At 45.5% G+C, this 17,944-nt stretch overlaps 1 protein-coding gene across 1 annotated transcript in view; it reads left to right on the top strand.

The window, feature by feature from the left end:
• The window catches only part of GALNT10 (polypeptide N-acetylgalactosaminyltransferase 10), an 82,408-nt gene extending 67,932 nt beyond the window's left edge, over nt 1-14,476 (top strand). The window contains exons 8-12 of the mRNA XM_032125383.1: nt 2,639-2,746; nt 4,504-4,725; nt 6,002-6,118; nt 7,863-8,012; nt 8,716-14,476. Coding sequence (XP_031981274.1) covers nt 2,639-2,746; nt 4,504-4,725; nt 6,002-6,118; nt 7,863-8,012; nt 8,716-8,883 — 765 coding nt within the window. The 3' untranslated portion in view covers nt 8,884-14,476. The remainder of the gene's footprint in view (nt 1-2,638; nt 2,747-4,503; nt 4,726-6,001; nt 6,119-7,862; nt 8,013-8,715) is intronic.
• The last annotated feature ends 3,468 nt before the right edge of the window (nt 14,477-17,944 follow it).

The raw sequence follows: 17,944 nt of genomic DNA, 5'->3' as shown, positions 1-17,944 counted from the left end.
CCTTGGATGCAATTCCCTGACCTTTAGCTCTGGCTTTCGAATGCTTTTGTTAGCTGTGTTTTACCAATGCATATCACGCTCTTTCCCTCTCCCCCTTCTTCCAGTTGTATAGATAAGGACTGGTAATTGTCTTTATGGAGGTGGTAATGAGTTCTGTCACCACACAAAGCAGCTCACTAATAAAATAAATCAAAGCAGCAACGAATGAATGGAAAGCATGCCTTTAAAATTAGATTTGTACTGTGGGTGCCACACTGTCACTTGCAGCGTGAGGCAACATTAAAAAGGCACAGAGGTGGCAAAGTACCTTGAAAGGGTCACTGAGTTCTGCTAGTAGGGATTAGGAAGCTTTCCATTGCCTCCATTGCAGCATCGTTTGGAAATAAATATTTTAAAGCACGATCAGGAAAAGAGGAAGTCAAACTGATGTTAGGTTTTACTCATTAAGCAACTGAGTTAAGTAGCTTTTCTGATCACATCATTGCATGTGTTCATGTAATGTTGTCTTTTATGCCTGGAGTCTTGTACCAGGCTGGAGCTCCTGGCCCATCAGTTGGGTCCAGCCTCCCCCTCCTGCTGCCTCTCCAGCGTAGGGCTCTATGGATCATTGCTGTCTGGTACCACTTCACCAGCTCTGCAGCACAAGGACAGCTCTCTCCTCTCCAGCTGTACTGACTGCAGGGCTCTGCTGCTCAGCTTACACAGGGACATCCTGTTCCAGAGAAGTGTATTCATGGTGGTCTGCCTGAAAGCCTTTCCTTAGAGATGGGGCAGGTGAGGCATCCTCGGGGCAGGCAGCAAAGAAAACAGGCTGGTGTTTGCAGCCAGGCTTGTGTTACACTAAAATGCAGCTGGTGTGAACCCCTCAGGCTTCTTGCTGCAGGGTGCAGTGCAGGGTTGTGCAGGTTGTTGAGGAGTGTGTGTCTCTGCAACGGGGCTCTGGGCTTCTGCTGCTGCTCCTGCAGGTTTTTATGGTTCCCAGAACTGTTGCGGCTCTTGGAGCCTTACACAAACCTTTTCTGTCGTAGAAACACAAACCATGGCCAGATCCTTGTTTTCTCAGCTTATCTGTTAATTTCCTAGCAGTGAAATCATGCTCTGGCCCTCTGCAGCCGAAAGCACAATCGCTGCAGAACAAGAAGCATTTCTAATTCCATAAGAAACTTCATAGAAGCTGAGTGCTAGTTTCTTTTTCATCTCTTCTGCACCAGCCTCTCAGGACACAGCAGGGACAAAAGGATTGAAATTCTGTAGAAGGAGAGTTTGTCAGCTTTCTTCTTGTCTCTCTCATCATAACGACATGTAATTAAGTACCTTGAACTTTAGAAGTTGCCTGCGAAAAATATTTCTCTAACTGAGAGCAACCAACCTCCATTAAGTTATACGCAGTCAGCAAATGACTGTAATTATTAGGGCCAGCAGACAGCTGAAACTCCAGAGGACTTTAGTGTCAGGGCTAATAATTATGCAGCAGCCTTGGCCAAATATTTCTCTTCCAAGCTAAGTATTTAATATTGTCGCTGTAGAATATTAATGGAATTGCCTGCTATGTGTGAAGCTGTTGACTAAGCTCATTGTACAGTGAACTATGGTGGCTCAAATTAGCCCCAGTGAACAGGGAGATCAAGAGCTCTGCACCAGCCTGCCCGAAATCCATGGCCTTCAGGGCACTCCCGTGGGATCTGGGGACAAATGGAAAGGCAAAGGCAGTGCCTCGCTTCAGGAATTCAGAAAGTCATTTGTTTGGCATTCTAAAGGGTGCTTTTTCTTTTAAGTATTGATTGAATATTTCTGTGAAGCACACAAATATTTCTTAATGAAGTAGATTGGCTGGTTTAGAAAATGTCTCCTTTTGTTTCACTTCGACAAAATTACTACATCCATGCTATAAATAAAGAATAAAAGAAGGTTGTTGCAGAGCGCTGGCACAAAGTGAAATCTTCCCAGATGGGGAAGGAAGCTTTTGGGCCCAATCTAGACATTAACCAAGCATCAAGGTAGTCCTCTCCAACTAGGAGTGTGTTCTAGTGACTTCCTGAGGGCTTTTTAAAGCTATTTATGTGTTCACCAGGCAGAGATTTCCACTTAATTGTAAGGCTGCAAAAGCAATGAATGAATGTCAGCAATGAAACCATAAAAGAGCAGTGATAACCACAGGGAAAAGTAGCAGTTTCTTCTGATTTCTGGCACTTGAACAGGCTCATGAATTCCCTGGAGCCTTGTGCATAACACATGACCACCTGTACTAGGGAGATGGCCTCCCTTTTACAGCCTCGTTACACAACCTACACCCCGGGTTTTTTATGGCAGCCCAGTTTAACTATTGTGGTTACTACTGCTGTAATAACATGTATCAGTTTAAAGCGAGGTGTGTGCTGTTTTCTCAGTGCTCAGATTTTTTTCCCTGTTCTTTTCTGTATAGAAGGCTTCAGAGCACTTGTGCTAAATCAAGGCTTGCTGCATGGCTCTAAGCAGGTAGTTATAGGATTTGGGACTAAGGCAAGGAGGGGAGGGGATTTGGGAAGAGTGTACTTTAATGTCAAAATCTGGGTTAAGTTTTTTTATTACTTGAAAGTCTTTTCTTTTTCATTTTCCTTCATAAAGCCAAGACTGAATGTGTTTCTCTGCTGTTCCACAGGTATGGATGTGTGGAGGTCGCATGGAGGACATCCCTTGCTCTAGAGTTGGTCATATCTACAGGAAATACGTTCCATACAAGGTTCCCACAGGAGTCAGCCTGGCAAGAGTAAGTGGCAGTGGCATTCCCCACAACAGTAGTCTGACTGCAACGTGACCATGCTGTTGTCTACTCTCACCCCACAATGAGAGGCAGATGTAGGGGGTTTTGTCTGTAATTTGCACTTGCACAGTTTTACAGTGGTGGATGTGTAGCACAAAGGGAAGAGAGCCCGGGGAGCTGCAGATGAGTGTGTGAACAGCTGCCATGCTCCCGATATCAGCCACTGCTGGGTGCTGGACACAGACTTTGTGATCAGGCGCTGGCTATAAAAACAAGATATGGCTTTATTTGTATAATACTTCAGTCATTTTATAGCTGTGCTCTCCAAGAGCAGCAGGCTTCAGCGTGGTGATTGGTTTTGGTGATTGAAAGACCTCTCAACTTCAAGCATTACAGACCACTGAATGGGCAAGCTGTAATTTTCCACAATGGAATGTTCAGTGCCATCTTATTTCTTAATCTAGTGTAGCCCAAAAAAGAAAGAGCTTTCACCTGTCCTGCGCTGGGTTTCTCCAGCTAATTTTCAAATTGAGGAGGGATTGCACTGCCCTCTGGTGGGAGAAAAAAATCATAGTAGCAGGAAGGCTGCAAAAGTAAAAACCTCAGAGAGATGCCCTGCTTTTCTGAAGTCTTACAGCTTGCTCAATGTTACAGTGCTTCCCAGTTTAATAGCATCGCCCCAGTTATAGATTTGGATTTATTCCTCAGCCCAGCAATGACCTGTCAGAGCGACAGAGCACTCTCCTGTCTGTGCCATCTCCTCAGGAGGGAGCTGTATTTCCTTTGATTCAGTATTTGGCTCTTGTGTACTCCCCAGTGCTGGAAGGAAACAGCAGAGAGGTAGGAAAGGCTGTTTCTTGGCATCTAACAGACACTTTGAGGTAAACACCTGCTCCTGTTGTGTGGAGGCTGCATTTGAGGCAGGATCAGCCAACTGCTTACTCTTAGCTTCCTCATTTTTTTGGTAGTAAATGATCACTGCTGGACTGAGCAGCTTCATGCAAGGAGTCACAGCTGCACATGGCACATTACTGACGGTCACCAAGAATGTGCCTGATGTTGCCAGAGAATAACCCAAGGTTCAGCACTCTCAAGGGTGCTGTGACAAGCAGGTCGTCTTGGGAGGGTGGTGTTTGTTGCTGTCTTGGAGTTGCACAGGGGATTAAGTTTTACAGTAATACATGAAATGTGCTGCTGCCACGAGGTAAAACCCTTTGCTTCTGTTCCAAAGGGTCATCATCTGAAAGCTCCCTATTCCTGAGGTATCTCAAGAGTTTTACCCAAGAAAATGGAAAAAAAGTGCTAAGAAAGAGTATTGTGAACTGAAGCTTTTCAGAAGGGAGTACTGCAAATCCCATTTCTAGATGGATATAAAAGATGCAATAAGAAGGATTTAAGAAAGCAGCTTTTTGTCAGAGACCTTTGAATGTCCAGTGGTATTTACCAGCATCATGTTCTGACTAGTTTCCTTACAGAAAAAAAGGGAAGAAAAACAACTTTTGATTAATATTGTTTTTCTTAGCCACAAGGAACTAGATATAATGGCCAAGTGCCAGGATTCTGTTTTGACCTCAACTGAAAATATCTTTCTAAAAGTCCCTTGGAACTAGAGAGTAATAAAAATAATCTGTGTCCTGAAGCTGGAGAGAAAGAGTGGATGTGAATGAAAATCCTTTCTGAGCAAAAACATGCGAGCTGCTCTGAATGCTAATGGTGGTTTGTGTAGCACTCTCAGGTGGTTTCCTCTCTCGTTCTTCCCCCAGAACCTGAAGCGGGTGGCTGAGGTGTGGATGGATGAATATGCAGAGTACATTTACCAGCGCAGACCCGAGTACCGGCACCTCTCCGCGGGCGACGTCGCCGCTCAGAAGGAGCTTCGCAACAACCTCAACTGCAAAAGCTTCAAGTGGTTCATGAATGAGGTTGCCTGGGACTTGCCAAAGTTCTACCCACCAGTGGAGCCTCCAGCAGCTGCCTGGGGAGAGGCAAGTTTGTGCTGTGACATCTGCAGTGGGCAGGCAGGCTGCAGTTTGGTTTTTTAAGGTTGCCCACGTGCCTCAGTTGCTGTGGGTAAGGTGCGAGCAAGTGTTTAAAGATCCGTTGATGTTTCAAAACCCAGAACTCCTCTACCATTGCACTGGCCTGATCAAAGCAGGCAGTTGGGCAGGCAGCTGCTTCTATTAGTGCACAGCTCCAACGAGAATAGAGACTTGGCTTGTTCTGCATGTTGTGTATTAGCAGAAAGCAGAATGTGCCAGAGGGAGGACTAGGGAGAGGCAGCAGCTGAGCAATAGTGAAATCTTGTATTTCCAAAGGGCTTCACAACTGTGTTGAGCTACTCTTGTCCTTATCTTTCCCATGTGAAAGGCAGGAAAACCATCCGTATTTTTGAAAGTCAGCTGTGTTCTGGGAATAGAATCACCCCAGGAGTGAGGCTGTGAATTGTTACACACGTCTCTCGTGGCTGAGTGTTTTGGGTCACTTAAAGAATCACTGGCAAAGGCGTCAGCAAAAGCAGGTGTAATATAAAAGTGAAAGCATGACAAAGTTTATTGGTAAGGTTCACTCTACTACTTTCTAGAGGGTTAAAGCACACGGAGAAAAAGCAAGCTAAAATCTAAAATCAATCAATCTAAAATTGAAACCAACCAAAAATTACCTGTGTGAAGACTGGGGATGGAAAAGGGTAAGGACAAAAGAGAATAAGGGAGAACCTCTCATGGAGTTACAAGGTTCAGAGTGGACCTCCTTACTAAACTTAGCTCTGAACTCAAATAGTTTAAGCCTAATGGTTTAACAGCGCTTAAACTTAACAGCACTTAATGGATAACTTAACAATTTAGCAAAAGATTCATGTAGGATTTACTATAGCACAACAGTAACTCAGAAATCTAAAGTACTTAAGAATCGAGGAGACTAACATTCATTGTACATTTGCTGTAGCATATTCACACTGGCACAGACCTAAGGGAGGATGAACAAGGTATAGACCTGTGAAAAATGGCACCACCAGACAACCCAGCCCACAGTGGGCTCTGCAATCCTGTCACTGGTGGGTTTTGCTATGTGCTGGAGGTACAGCTGGCAGTGGGCCCCATTTTGAGTTCTGTACTTTCTCCCAGCTCTAACCAGCCAGCTCAGACTCCCAGTTAAGTGAGGAATCTTAAAACTAACTTCATACAAACACTGCTGCAATTTGAGACAATTTGAGCCTTCTTTCTGCTAGGAGCAGGAGATTCAGTGACTAATTTACTATTTCAGATACGCAATGTGGGAACTGGCCTGTGTGTGGATACTAAGCATGGAGCCCTGGGATCCCCACTGAGGTTGGAAAACTGCGTGAAGGACAGAGGAGAGGCAGCATGGAACAACGTGCAGGTAACAGTCTGATAAATCATCGGCCCCTAAATCTGGGGAGGGAGAGGTTCCAAGGACCAATGTTTAAGGAAGGCCATTTAGAGCTGTCATGTCCACCCCAAGGCTCACGTGCTCATTGTACTTAGGTACAGGATGTGGCTTGTGCTTGTGCCACAGGGGGGTCTGGAGCCTGGCAGACTGTGCAGAGCTTTTACCTCTGCTTTGAAGTTCTCAGAGAGAACAAAAGAAATGACAAGAAAACAGTGTGCCAAAACAATAAACCAGTAACAAGGCAGCTGTAATATGTAACAAAGTGAATATTAACTTCAAAGGTTGTGCTGAAAGAAGTGATAGAAGAGCATCATGCATATTAATGAACCTGCAGGAGCATTCAATAACTGTTCACTATCATCCTCCTGACAGCAGGCAAATGCATTATAAACACCCAACCATTGCTGGAGTGATGAAACCAGCCAGGTTATAGATTCACCCTCTCAACATATGAGGTGCCAGAAACGACAGCTTTATTGTAACAGAAGGGAGGAAAATATTAGTTTGTCTAAACTGTAGCAGCTGAGCTGAGAAAGGATCAAGAAAACAATGCCTCTATTACAGAGCCATGCATAACTCTTCAGGGAATGGCTTCAGTAGTAGGAGACAGAGGGTTGTTGCATATCAATTTGATGCGTGAAAAATAGAAACAAAACCAATTTACTCAGGCACAGTCCAAAACTAAGCCTCTGTTGTGTCAGGAGGATCTTGAAAATTAGTTTTGGCTTATGTTTAGGAAGAGAATGCGGTTTGAACTTCTGAGTAGCATTGAGCCTAAATTATTGTGGTAATTTCTCTCTCAAGAGGGATTTAAAAGACAGCCAAGAACAAAGTAGTTTCTTTGTGCAAAAGTTTTTGGCCACACTGCTTCAAAGAGCAGCACCCTGATCATTACTTGCCTTTCTCACTGCCCCATGAGAGATCTCTGAGGAGAACCATTCCTCCAGCTGACTCCAAAGGAGCCTCCAGAACAGCCTTTTCCTCAGGGACTGAAAGGGAGGTGTGCTGGCTGGCAGTCCTGCAGAACCACATGGGCTAGTGCTGGCCACGGAGGACACTTTCGTTGAGGCACTGCGTTGCCAGGCATGGGCTGTGCCCAGTTACTGAAGTTAAAACTCTTCCTCTGCTCTGTAGAGTCCCTCCTTCATTTCACCTGAGAGTGCTGAGTTCATTGCAGGATCAGTAGAAGGGAGCATCACGAAGCAATGCCCAAGTGTTTGCACTCCCAGCACTCCTGTGGCCAGGGTAGGAAGCTGTGGCTCCTGGTCTCTTGTCCCAGAAGTGTGGGACAATTTCTCAAGGTGACTGCAGGCTGCCTGTGCAGACTCGGGTGTCCACTGCCAGCGTTAACTCAGAGCTCCTGGAGCTCTCTGGCTTTTTTGCTGGCTGGGAAGGGCTGTAATTGGTCAGCTGTTCACTTAATCCTTGATGTATGTCTGCATTGCAGAGACATCCAGGGCTGTTCTAGTACCCAGGCTGACCAGCATGGCTGGCTGCAGCAGCACAGTCTCATTTCACATGCTGTGTGACAGCTGGTACAGAGTCCCCTGGTCAGCAGTCCCTGTCCTTAGGGGTGGGAGGAGTTTTTCCTCTAGAAGACACTGTCCTTTCCCTGAAGCTATCCCCACCCTGTGGGCACAGGGAACAGCATTCTGTGGGTGAAAGTATCATGCCTGGGTACCAGCCATCCTGAGGGTGCTGTTTGTCCTGACAGGTATTCACCTTCAGCTGGAGAGAGGACATCCGTCCCGGCGATCCTCAGCATACCAAGAAGTTTTGTTTTGATGCCATTTCCCACAGCAGCCCTGTGACCCTCTATGACTGTCATGGAATGAAGGGGAACCAGCTTTGGAGATACCGAAAAGTGAGTCTGTGTGTGTGGGCGTATTCTCATCTAAGGTGTCAAATTGCCTGAGGCACTTACGTTTCCTGAAAGTGTCACCACTCGTGTTTTATTCCTTCTTTTCATGTAGCTGCAATAAGAGAATCTGCAGACAGCTGCTTGTTACTGTACCATTGATTAAAAAGAGGTGACTCCCCTGTTCCACTGGTTAGAATAAGGTGGTGACCCCAGGGCTCCTGAGCAGGACGCTCTCTGTGCAGTGTCCCCACAGCTGGCAGAGAGGTGATGTGCAAAGAGGTATTGTGAGAGTTGGTTTGTTCTGAGCACTGCAATGTCCTGCCAAAGGTAGATAAGGATTTATTCATCCTCCTACTAATCAATGCTGTTCTGAGCCACAGGTAAGTACATTCTTGTCTAAGTGCCCTGTCCTAGTCCTTCCAATCTGCTGGCACAGTGCCCCGGAGGGATGCAGCAGAATTCCAGCCTGGAGAGCCCATGGCTTCTGGGTGCCTTCAGAGCTTCCTGGTGCAGGTGTGAGGATTGGGCTGGATTCTGTCGAAAGGGGTGGGAATAGACCCAGACACCTGTCAATCAGTTAAGTGTGGAACAGATACACCCAAGTGACACAATAGCTTGCCTTGGTTTTTAAGGCCTCTTTCTGATGGTTTTAAAACAACTTTTCTTCTCCACTTAAGCAACCTCACACCAAATTTCTCTCCTCCAGGACAAGACCCTCTACCACCCAGTCAGCAGCAGCTGTATGGACTGCAGTGAGAGTGATCGAAAGATCTTTATGAATAGCTGCAATCCTTCATCTTCAACACAGCAGTGGATATTTGAACACACAAACTCAACCATCTTGGAAAAATTTAATAGAAATCTTGATCTTTAAAAGACTGAGAAAATATATATATATATATTTTACAATTATAGTTTTTACTGGGGAGGGTTACAAAAAAAATTTTTTTAATACTTTTTTTTAAACACTTAATGAAGGTAAAAGGGAGAATCTCAGGAGAAGGTTAAGTAGCAGGCCAATCTTTATTGTGAAGATGCTGCATCCTTCTCTTCTGGGGATGGTGGAATTTTAAAGACTTTGCCAGAGCTACTTCTGTGCTGAGACTGAACAGAAACTCTGTTTTTAGAGGAGTCTGAATGTGTTTCAAATGGCTTTTTTTTCTGCCTTTTTTGTTTTATTTCCCACTGGGGTCTGGTGTTAAATGATTTTGTTATCCAGGACCCTTCAGGACTTTTTGTAGCTGCTATACCATGCATAGAAGCATTCCCCCATAGGTGCTTTATCTTCCAAACTCCATATAAGTAAAATCTTGAAGACAAGATTTAAGCTTCCAATCAAAAAAAAAAAACAAACCATTATTGTAAAATGAAATGCGTATTTTTTTTGCCCTGAACCAAATATATTTCAAACAGGTTGAATATTATTACTTTCCAAATCATAGCTCTGATGAAGGAATGAGCTCTAGTGGAAGTGCAGCCAAGTGTTGGGAATATGGCTGTTGTTATTAGCCATGAGGAATCTGAGTTTCTGGTCCGTTCACTTTGCAGTCAGTTTGTCACTCACTGTTGAATCTTCAAGGTGAAAGATTAGCAGAGGGTTTTTAAATTATCACAGTTCTTACTGGTGAAGACTTTATGCTAAGAGCCTTTGGATATCAGTTTCCAAATTTGCCTCTTATAACCTTTTTAGCACAGACACCTCCAGGATTTCTCCTGTTAAATCTACTGCGTGAAGACAATTTCCATTCGTCCTTTAGAGGTTTGATGGCTAAGTTAATTTACAGTTGGTGTGAGCAGATTAATTCAGGATAATTAAGTCAGGGCTGAGATTAGCGATTGGTCTTTATCCATTTGTTCATCAGTCTGTAGTTTCTTGAGTCCTGTGGTCAGTAGTGTTCTAGCCTTGTGGAAATGTGCTGTTAATCTCTCCTCATTTCCCAGCACCCACAGCACTGTACAGTTTACTGTGACTGGAAATCTGTTTGCTTTAGCAGAGATGTGGGACTGATGGACCCATTTTACTGGTACCCTCTCCCTTGTGCAGTCAGTAAGCAGTGCAAGGTGTTACCCTTCTGGTTTGGCAGTCAGATCTGCCAGACAGTGAACCGGGATTGTCTCATCCCAGGAGCTGGAATGTACTAACACTAAAGAATGAATGGAGGACCGTTGGTTCAAGTCCATCTGAAGCAAGTATTTTTTTAAAATCTGGTTTAAAACGAAGTTATTGCGAAAACAGATTTACTAGTTCCCCTGACTTCGTCTTGTACTGAAGGCAGCAGTGGCATTTTCTGGTAAAAGCTGTGAATGATGATGCAGTGAACCTCGTGCACAGATGCTGTGTGCATTAGTAAACAGGATTCCTTTGCCAGGAATTGCCCAGCTCCTTGGTTTGTCTGACTGCCTGTGGAGGGGTGTTGCAAGAGTAGCATGCAGCCAGCTCTGGGGTGAAGGGGATAGGACCCCTCTGGGATGCTTGATGAGCATGGTTAGTAGACTGCCCCACCTCAGAGGGGCAGGGAAGCTCTGCTCTGGGATGTCTTTCATGTGAAGGCAAGGAGATGCTTCCCTGGTGTCCCAAAACAAGCAGGATGGCTCCCTCTGCAGATCTCCAGAAGCAAGAACCCCTTTTGTTGCCAGTTGTAGGGTCGTGTCTCATGTTTCAGATGTGTTCAAGGCCATGCAGAGCTGTACCTGGTAGCTGGGAGCAAACAAGAACACAGCTGTCTGCCCCTCAAACTCTCCAGTCTGATGTATTGAGTAGGAGGCTCAGAATTCACCTCTCTCGTCCACACAGCTGAGTCCATGTCTTACCTTTTCTGCCAGCTTAGCTGGTCCATGCAGTCATGGAGAACAGGAAACATGGACACTGCATTGCAGCTGGGACCAGGTTTCCAAAATATGTTGGTGTCTAATATTTTGGGAGTGAAGAAAGAAAAAAAAGCCCTAAACTTCCCTTGTGACAGTTCTGCAGCAGTATTGAATGGAATGAGACCAGCATCAAACAGAGTTGACATCTTATGTTCTCAGTTACTACAATAAGTCTGTCATTAGGATCCCTCCTCATTTCTGTGGGAGACAGAGTCACCTTCCAGTGCTTTGTGTGTGACTGCTGCTTTCCTTAAGTTATTAATGCTCTCATTAGCCGAGTAGTGCTGACTGTGGAGCCACTAGATGGCCTGACTAGATGTCTTTATGAATGTTTTAATGCCTGTGGAACAAGAAGCTGTTTGTTCATGAACAATGCTAGATTTTTATAACTGGGACACAATCAGCATATTCTATAAATGGACTGTAGGTTGTTCTGCTTGCAGGTTGCAGCTTTGTGTGTCTTAGTTTTCTAATGAGAGGATTAGCTTCTGTTTCTAAAATGCATGGCTTGCTTCGTACTTGGGCTCACCTTGTGAAGGGAGCCCTTGCTTGGCTGGCTGGATTCTTGCTTCAGAGAGAGCTGCAGTAATGAACAGGTCTTTTACCCCTTGGTGATCTTAATTTGGAGAGAAAGGTCAGCTCTTACCAGCTTGCACCAAAAGATTAGGCAATAGTTGAGGCAATTCCTGTTTGACAACCCACCACCAGTACACAGAAACTGGAGCTTTAGTGTAAGTGGTTGTAGCGGGTCCATCTCAGTGTGGTTGATCTGTTTTCTGAAAGTTTGGCATCTGAGTGTGGTTAAGAGCCTCACAAATTGTGCCCACTTCCAAGTAGCTCACTGGGCTTTGAGCTATTAATTATTTGCATCAGTTATACTTTTCAGTATAGAGGCTTTGTTGACTAAGGCAAAGACTTAATATAGCAAACCATCCACTGATTGAGAAATATAAGCTGTATTTCATCATCTGCATCTTTAACTGAGCCTTTGCTGGGCAATCTGGTTAATTATTCCAATTACTTTTGGTTATTTGTAAGCAAAATTGCTAAAGCATAAATACATAATCAAATCTTCACATCTGCATGCAAGTCAAGACTGCAGATTAAATACCGGTGATTATCTAATGCCAAATACATGTTTTCATATTTTTCCCCCAGAAGTATTGAAACACCCCTCTCTTCATGGCTGCGTAAGTTTTGCTGCTTTTAAGTATCAGAATCCCAGACAGCAGGGTGTGTTTTATGTTGCCTGACAATACTTTGATTTGCTCTTGAAGCTGTTGTTGATCTATACTGGTGCTAATCTCTAAGGCCTACAGACAGCAAATAGGTTTGGGGCTCTCGTGTGCAAGGTGTCTTTTCTCATACCTAGGAAATTAACTTCCTTTTTCAAACCACAACAGAACGTATGAGCCTTCCTGAAAGGGGAATACAGCATCATTAAAATAAAGATGTGCCTTTTTAAATGTAAATGTACAGCAAATGCTTAAACTTGAACCATTTCCTAGTGCCTTGCTGGGCAAGAGAGGAGAGGGGAAGGGGTTGGGGTTGGGGGATAAGGATATAAGAGAAAGCTTGGCTCCTGCAATGTTTGTGTGTGGGTTTTTTTTTAAATGTCTGATTTAAAAATATGTGTGAACGACAGTAATTCAGAAGCTCTTGGGTTCCACCTCTGTTAAATCGATATCGTTAATGACTCTGCGGAGGTTTGTCACTCCTAATAGGATGACTTGGAAAGGTTGGCAGCTTCCTCCTGGTGCACTGTAACAGCTGAAGCTGTGCTGGAGGATGTCTTGGTTAGCTGCTGGATGTTTCACCTCATGGGAAGGCTCATGATTTCACTGGCATGCGGGATCCTGCATTTTATTTTCTAAGTATGCAAATCACAATTAGTCCCAAAAGCATATAAACTCTAGCAGAAGTGTCTTTCAGAAGAAGTTGATGCCTTCCATCACTGGGACTTTTCAAGAGTGTGTTAATATCTCTAATACAGAAGTAGCAAGAAAGCAATTTCTCAGCCTAACTTTCCTCATGGTTGGTTTTACAGCAGGCTGTGCACAAGGCTTTGCTTTCCTTTACTGGAGTGTTCCACTCAGCAAACTTTCCTTTTCCCTGCTGCACTGAGATCAGTGACCTGAGAGTCAAACAGGCACCACCAGCATTTCAGGAGCACAGCGCTCTGGGGCTGCTGCAGGGCTGTGACAGCAGCTCTGCTGCCTCGCGTCACCCACGGGAGAGATCTCCTAATAGTCATATTGGGCAGTCATGGAACTGCCAGGTGAAAAGGGAGAAGATTTTTATTTTAAATTGTCTTTCAAGATACAGACAGGGAGTTGAATTGATTGGAGAGAACAGCCAGCCTCTGGCAGTCAGCCTGTCACACTTGCAGTCGAAAGAGCCCTGGTAAAGCCATGTGTGAAACAGCCCAAGTGATGCATGAGTACCTTGCATCCCACATCCACTCCCAGCAGCTGGGGCTCATGGATACACTGGGTGGTTTCACGGGATACGCAGCAAAGGGCAGCTGGCTTGTGAGTCAGGAGCTCTGGGTCCTGCTCCCAGGCTACCATGGCCTGTTACTTGACCTTAAGCAAGGAAAGTCTGTGTGCTGCAATTTCCCAGCTTGTGTAGGATTTACCTTTAAGTGCTTTATTTTCTGACCTGGTGAGTGTTGAGTCCAGATTTTAAAACAAGCTGCAAATCCTCACCTGGTTCGAGTGGCGAGAGATGCAGTGGGTGGAGAACGGGAAATGAGATCTGAAATTGCCATCAGCATTCAACACAGACTTGTCAATTCATTTCATATTCCTCATTAACCAGTCAGATTGATTTATTCACATTATAAATTTGAAGTGTAACCAAAATAAGCTCACCTCCTGCTCTGATTGCTACTTTGTAGTGCCATGCTTTACCTTGGAGAATCTGTATGGAACTAGGCAATGATAGGTCATGGAAACCCTAATAAAAAGCCTGTGTCCGTTTTTGACTCTGCCTCTGCTAGCTGAGTATACTGCTTAATTGAGTGCATTTGAGCTTTCTTGATGCTTCTGTATGACCCAAAAGGCTTCAGTGGTTCCAGCAGTTGTGGTGATTTGGGAGCTTTATATAAAGCCACTGGATCTATGTGGTCTTAAATATACTAGTTCAACTCGAGGAAAAAAGTCTTAATCCCAGGTAGTGAGCAAACAAATGTGAACTTCAACCACAAAACAAGATAAAAACTGATCGAGCTAACAGCGTGAAACCTTAGCCCTTATGATAACAGCAACAAATAGCTTTAGCCTCTAGGGTGGAGAAGGGAATTGGTTTCAAAATGCATTCTCTAGGATCTCGGTGATTAGGTCTAAGTTTGTCTGTACCTTGTACTGCATGCATTTTCTCTGTAAAACTGGATGGTGCCTCTTGAATCAGTGTGTATTTATTTTGTGCGTATTAGGACCAACAGCCTAATATCTGGGGGTGGTAAAGGACTTGTAGCACTTTAATGTAGTAGCTTTCATAAATTGGGAATCATTGATAGAATGCCTAGTGTTTTTAAAGTTGAATGGACTTCCTTTTATAATATATTTAAAATAAATTTTTAATGTGTTTTCTGAAAACTGTGTACGCAGACATGACTGTCCCTACCTGTTTTGCTCCCGTGATTGATTTCTCTTCTACTTATGAGAATAAGCTCAGCTGCCCTGGTGTAGTGTTTCCCCAGCACAGGTTTCCTGTCACTCCATGCCCAGTGGTGCAATCCTGAAAGAACCACAGCTGTAGTGGACGATTTGTGCCCAGGTAGGACATCCCTGGGGGACAGCAGCCATGGACTGTCCTTGGTAGGCCACACTGGGAAGCACAGAGGAACAGAGAAAACCCAGCTGTGACTCTTCTTTCTCTACTTGCCTTGGAAGCAGCTGCTGGGAGATGCATCCCACACCTTGGTTTGCAGGGGAGGGCTTCAACAGCTCATGGCCTTGTTTGTGTTCTGATCTCCATGTGGGGAGAGCAGGCTCAGCCCAAGACAACAGAAGTGTATCAGCATTGCTCATGTTCCCACTAGGACCCTCAGTGCTTCCTGCTGTCACCACTTCATTTCTTCAGTGGCCTTCTCAATACTCCTTTTTACTTAGCTCCATTGGGTGAAAAGCAGTGGGGAAAAAAAATGGATGGGAGACAAACAATGAAATGTGTGAAAACCTGTGTGTGGGAAAACAAGCCTTTCTGGGGGACAAGCAAGGCATGATCCCCAGGGAAGACTGTGCTGTGATTCCTGGCCACAGGAACATTGCCCAGGGTAAGTATGTGCCAAAAGTTGTGACAGTTTAAGCATTTTAGCAGGTTCAATGTGTGCCACCCTAGAAAAGTGCTGATGAGAGTGGGAGTCTGGGGGAAGGTGCCAGAGCTGTGTTTTCATTGGCCCCCCCAAAGGTACTGAGAAAAGAAATGGTCTGATTTCTGATTATGAAAAGTGTAAAAAAACCTTCTTCCCAGGACATCTCCAGCAGCACAGACCATTGGGAGAGAAGTATTTCTGGCCCAAGCCCCCCGAATGGCTCCATTAAAACAGTAAGTTCCAGATGACAGCTACACCACAGACTTACCTTTAGAGGGTAGTTGTTGTGGGTGAGATTTACAGGCCTGCACAGGTTCCCCTAATTTGATTAGAGGCTGACTGGGATGGCCAGGCTATTACTGCTTCAGAGGCACTAAAGCTGGCTGCTACTGATGGGTTTATGAAACATTGTTTCTCACTTCATTGCAGCTCCCACAAAGAATTATTGGATCACGTTAGTGATAGATACCTAATAAAGAATGTCTCTATGAGGCAGTTTATTTTGCAGCAAGCTCGTTCCCGGCTAGCAGACTGTGAAATCTGGAGGTTCCCATGAGGATAAATATGCTGAAATAAACTGCAATTATAAAAACACCTCCATGCACTTTTTTTTTATTTAGAAAGACTGAAAAAAAGGTGTCATCATGTTAGCCTGAGCAGGAGGTAATTAACATTGAATTAGCAAATAGACAGTGACAAAAGCTGGGTTTTTCCTTCTAGTGAGCTTTGCAGAAGGACTTAAAACGTTTTTATCTGCAGGGATGAGAGGTCGCAGCCCAAGATGAAATACAATCTGATGGTCAGTACCAACCTGTTCTGGCACTTATGGTGCCTGTTTCTTCCCAAAATATAGCCAGGGAGCACCTGCACAATCACCTCCTCAAGGTGACAGGAAGAAGTTCTGCTTGTTAGGATCATGTTCCCTTTTATCTCCTTGCTTGCTGTTATTATCATTTGTCCCTACAGTCTGTGGTTTTGGCTTCCTGAGTGTCAAGATAATCCTTCTGCAAGATTTCCTCAGCCAGCCATTTGATTTTTATTGGTAACGTTAAGATAAAGCCAGAAAGCTTCCTATCAGCAGCTTTGAGATCTCTGTCAGCCTCTTGGTGTTTTCCCTTTCTCCAAAACAAGGGAATATCTGTATGGCTTTGCCAGGAGGGTATTACTTCAGGCAGGCAGATCCCAATCAGTTTGGCCTGGGGCTTTTATAACTCGTAGTGTTTTGCTTTTTTTAAATCTCTTTGCGCTTTGCTCACTGCTTGTTTGGTCTGTGGGTAAAGTCGTTTGTTTCCACCAGCTTCCCGTGAGAACGGCCGGCTCCAGGGAGCATGTCCCCAGGAGGGTGCACTGTGGTTCTCCGCCGGTCACATGCACAAACAGAAATTACTAATTGCCTGAGGGCACCCGCAGTAAAAGCCAAGGCAAGAGGCAGAACTGTTGAGGAGTGTTAAGTCTCTGCCCTGCATATTTATTCTGAGGCTTGTTTGGTATTGTAAGGAATGCTTGGAAAATACAGATTTTTGCTTTTCTCAGTCGTCTTGTGCAGACCAGGCAGAATTGGTTGTCAGTGTTACTGTGGAGCAGCCTGAGCTGATGACCAAGGGCTTTAAGGAGTCTCTTTCTTGCGAAGGTATTTCGTGTGATTCAGCACAGTTCACCCATTGCTCACGCACATTGTTCCATGTGCAGGATTTCAGGCTTTGAAGTCATTTTAGTCTATAGAACCTTTCTTCTCTGTGCAGAAAGTCTTTTCTTCAGGAAGATGAAATCCTTTTCCTTTTAGAGCTGCTCAGGGACCTCTCACAACAGCATTTGCTATCTGGTAGTACAGAAGTCACAGCATTTCCAGAAGTTACATCTTTTCTTCACAGATCAGTAGGAATTTCATTCTTACCCCACCCCCTACTTTGCCTCCTCCTTTTTTCTCCCCTTTTTTTATTTTTTGGGGAGGTTTGGGGGTGGGGGTTGGGGTTTTTTTTGTTGTTTTGGGGGGTTCCTTTGGAGTTTTATCTTTTCCCTGAGATGAAAGAAATGCGAAGCTTAAACTCTCATTGCTTTGAGAAACAGTTCTCCAGGTCCCATCTTTTCACTATCCGTGCCTTGTGATTAGAGGGGGAGGAAAAAAATAATCAAAAGGAAATCTTGTTATTTCTTATACCATAAAAACAATTACATTTCAGCCAGAACTCCTGCCTAGGTGACGACCCAAGAACAGGCATTTGTGGCTGTGCCGACCCGAGTTTTGTACGAGGGCCGGGTGGGAGCCGCAGCTTCAGGTCTGTTACGGGTTCAGGTCTGTCACAGGAGCGGTGCCGGTGCGGCTGCGGGCGGCTGGAGGAACCCGCGGTCCCGCGGCTGCATGCGGGTGTCCCGTGCGCGTCTCGGGAGCAGAGGTAGCCCGAAGGCCGGCGGGGCAGGGACGCGTCCCGCTTCCTCCGGGAGATACCAGCCCAGCCCCAGCAGAGCAGCGCAGGGAGAGGCCGGGTGCCCTCAGGGTCCGGGCGGACGGGGGGGCCGAGCCGCCGCTCCCTCCGCGCGCCCCTCACGGCGACCTTCCGGCTGCGGGGGCCGGGCGGCGGCGGCGGACGGGCAGCTCCTCCGGCCAATCGGCGCTCGGAGCGGCGCGGGGCGCCCCGCCCCTTCAGCCGCGCGGCCCAATCAGAGCCGCGTCTTCGGGCCGGGGGGCGGGACTTCCGCGGCCGGGGAGGCGGTTTTGTGTGTGCGAGCGCTGCGCGGTCCCGGCTCCCCG

This window comes from Corvus moneduloides, chromosome 15 (assembly GCF_009650955.1).
Source record: "Corvus moneduloides isolate bCorMon1 chromosome 15, bCorMon1.pri, whole genome shotgun sequence".
Lineage (NCBI taxonomy): Eukaryota > Metazoa > Chordata > Aves > Passeriformes > Corvidae > Corvus > Corvus moneduloides.
The sequence above is the reverse complement of the archived record's forward strand: the minus strand, read 5'-3'. Positions and strand labels throughout refer to the sequence as shown.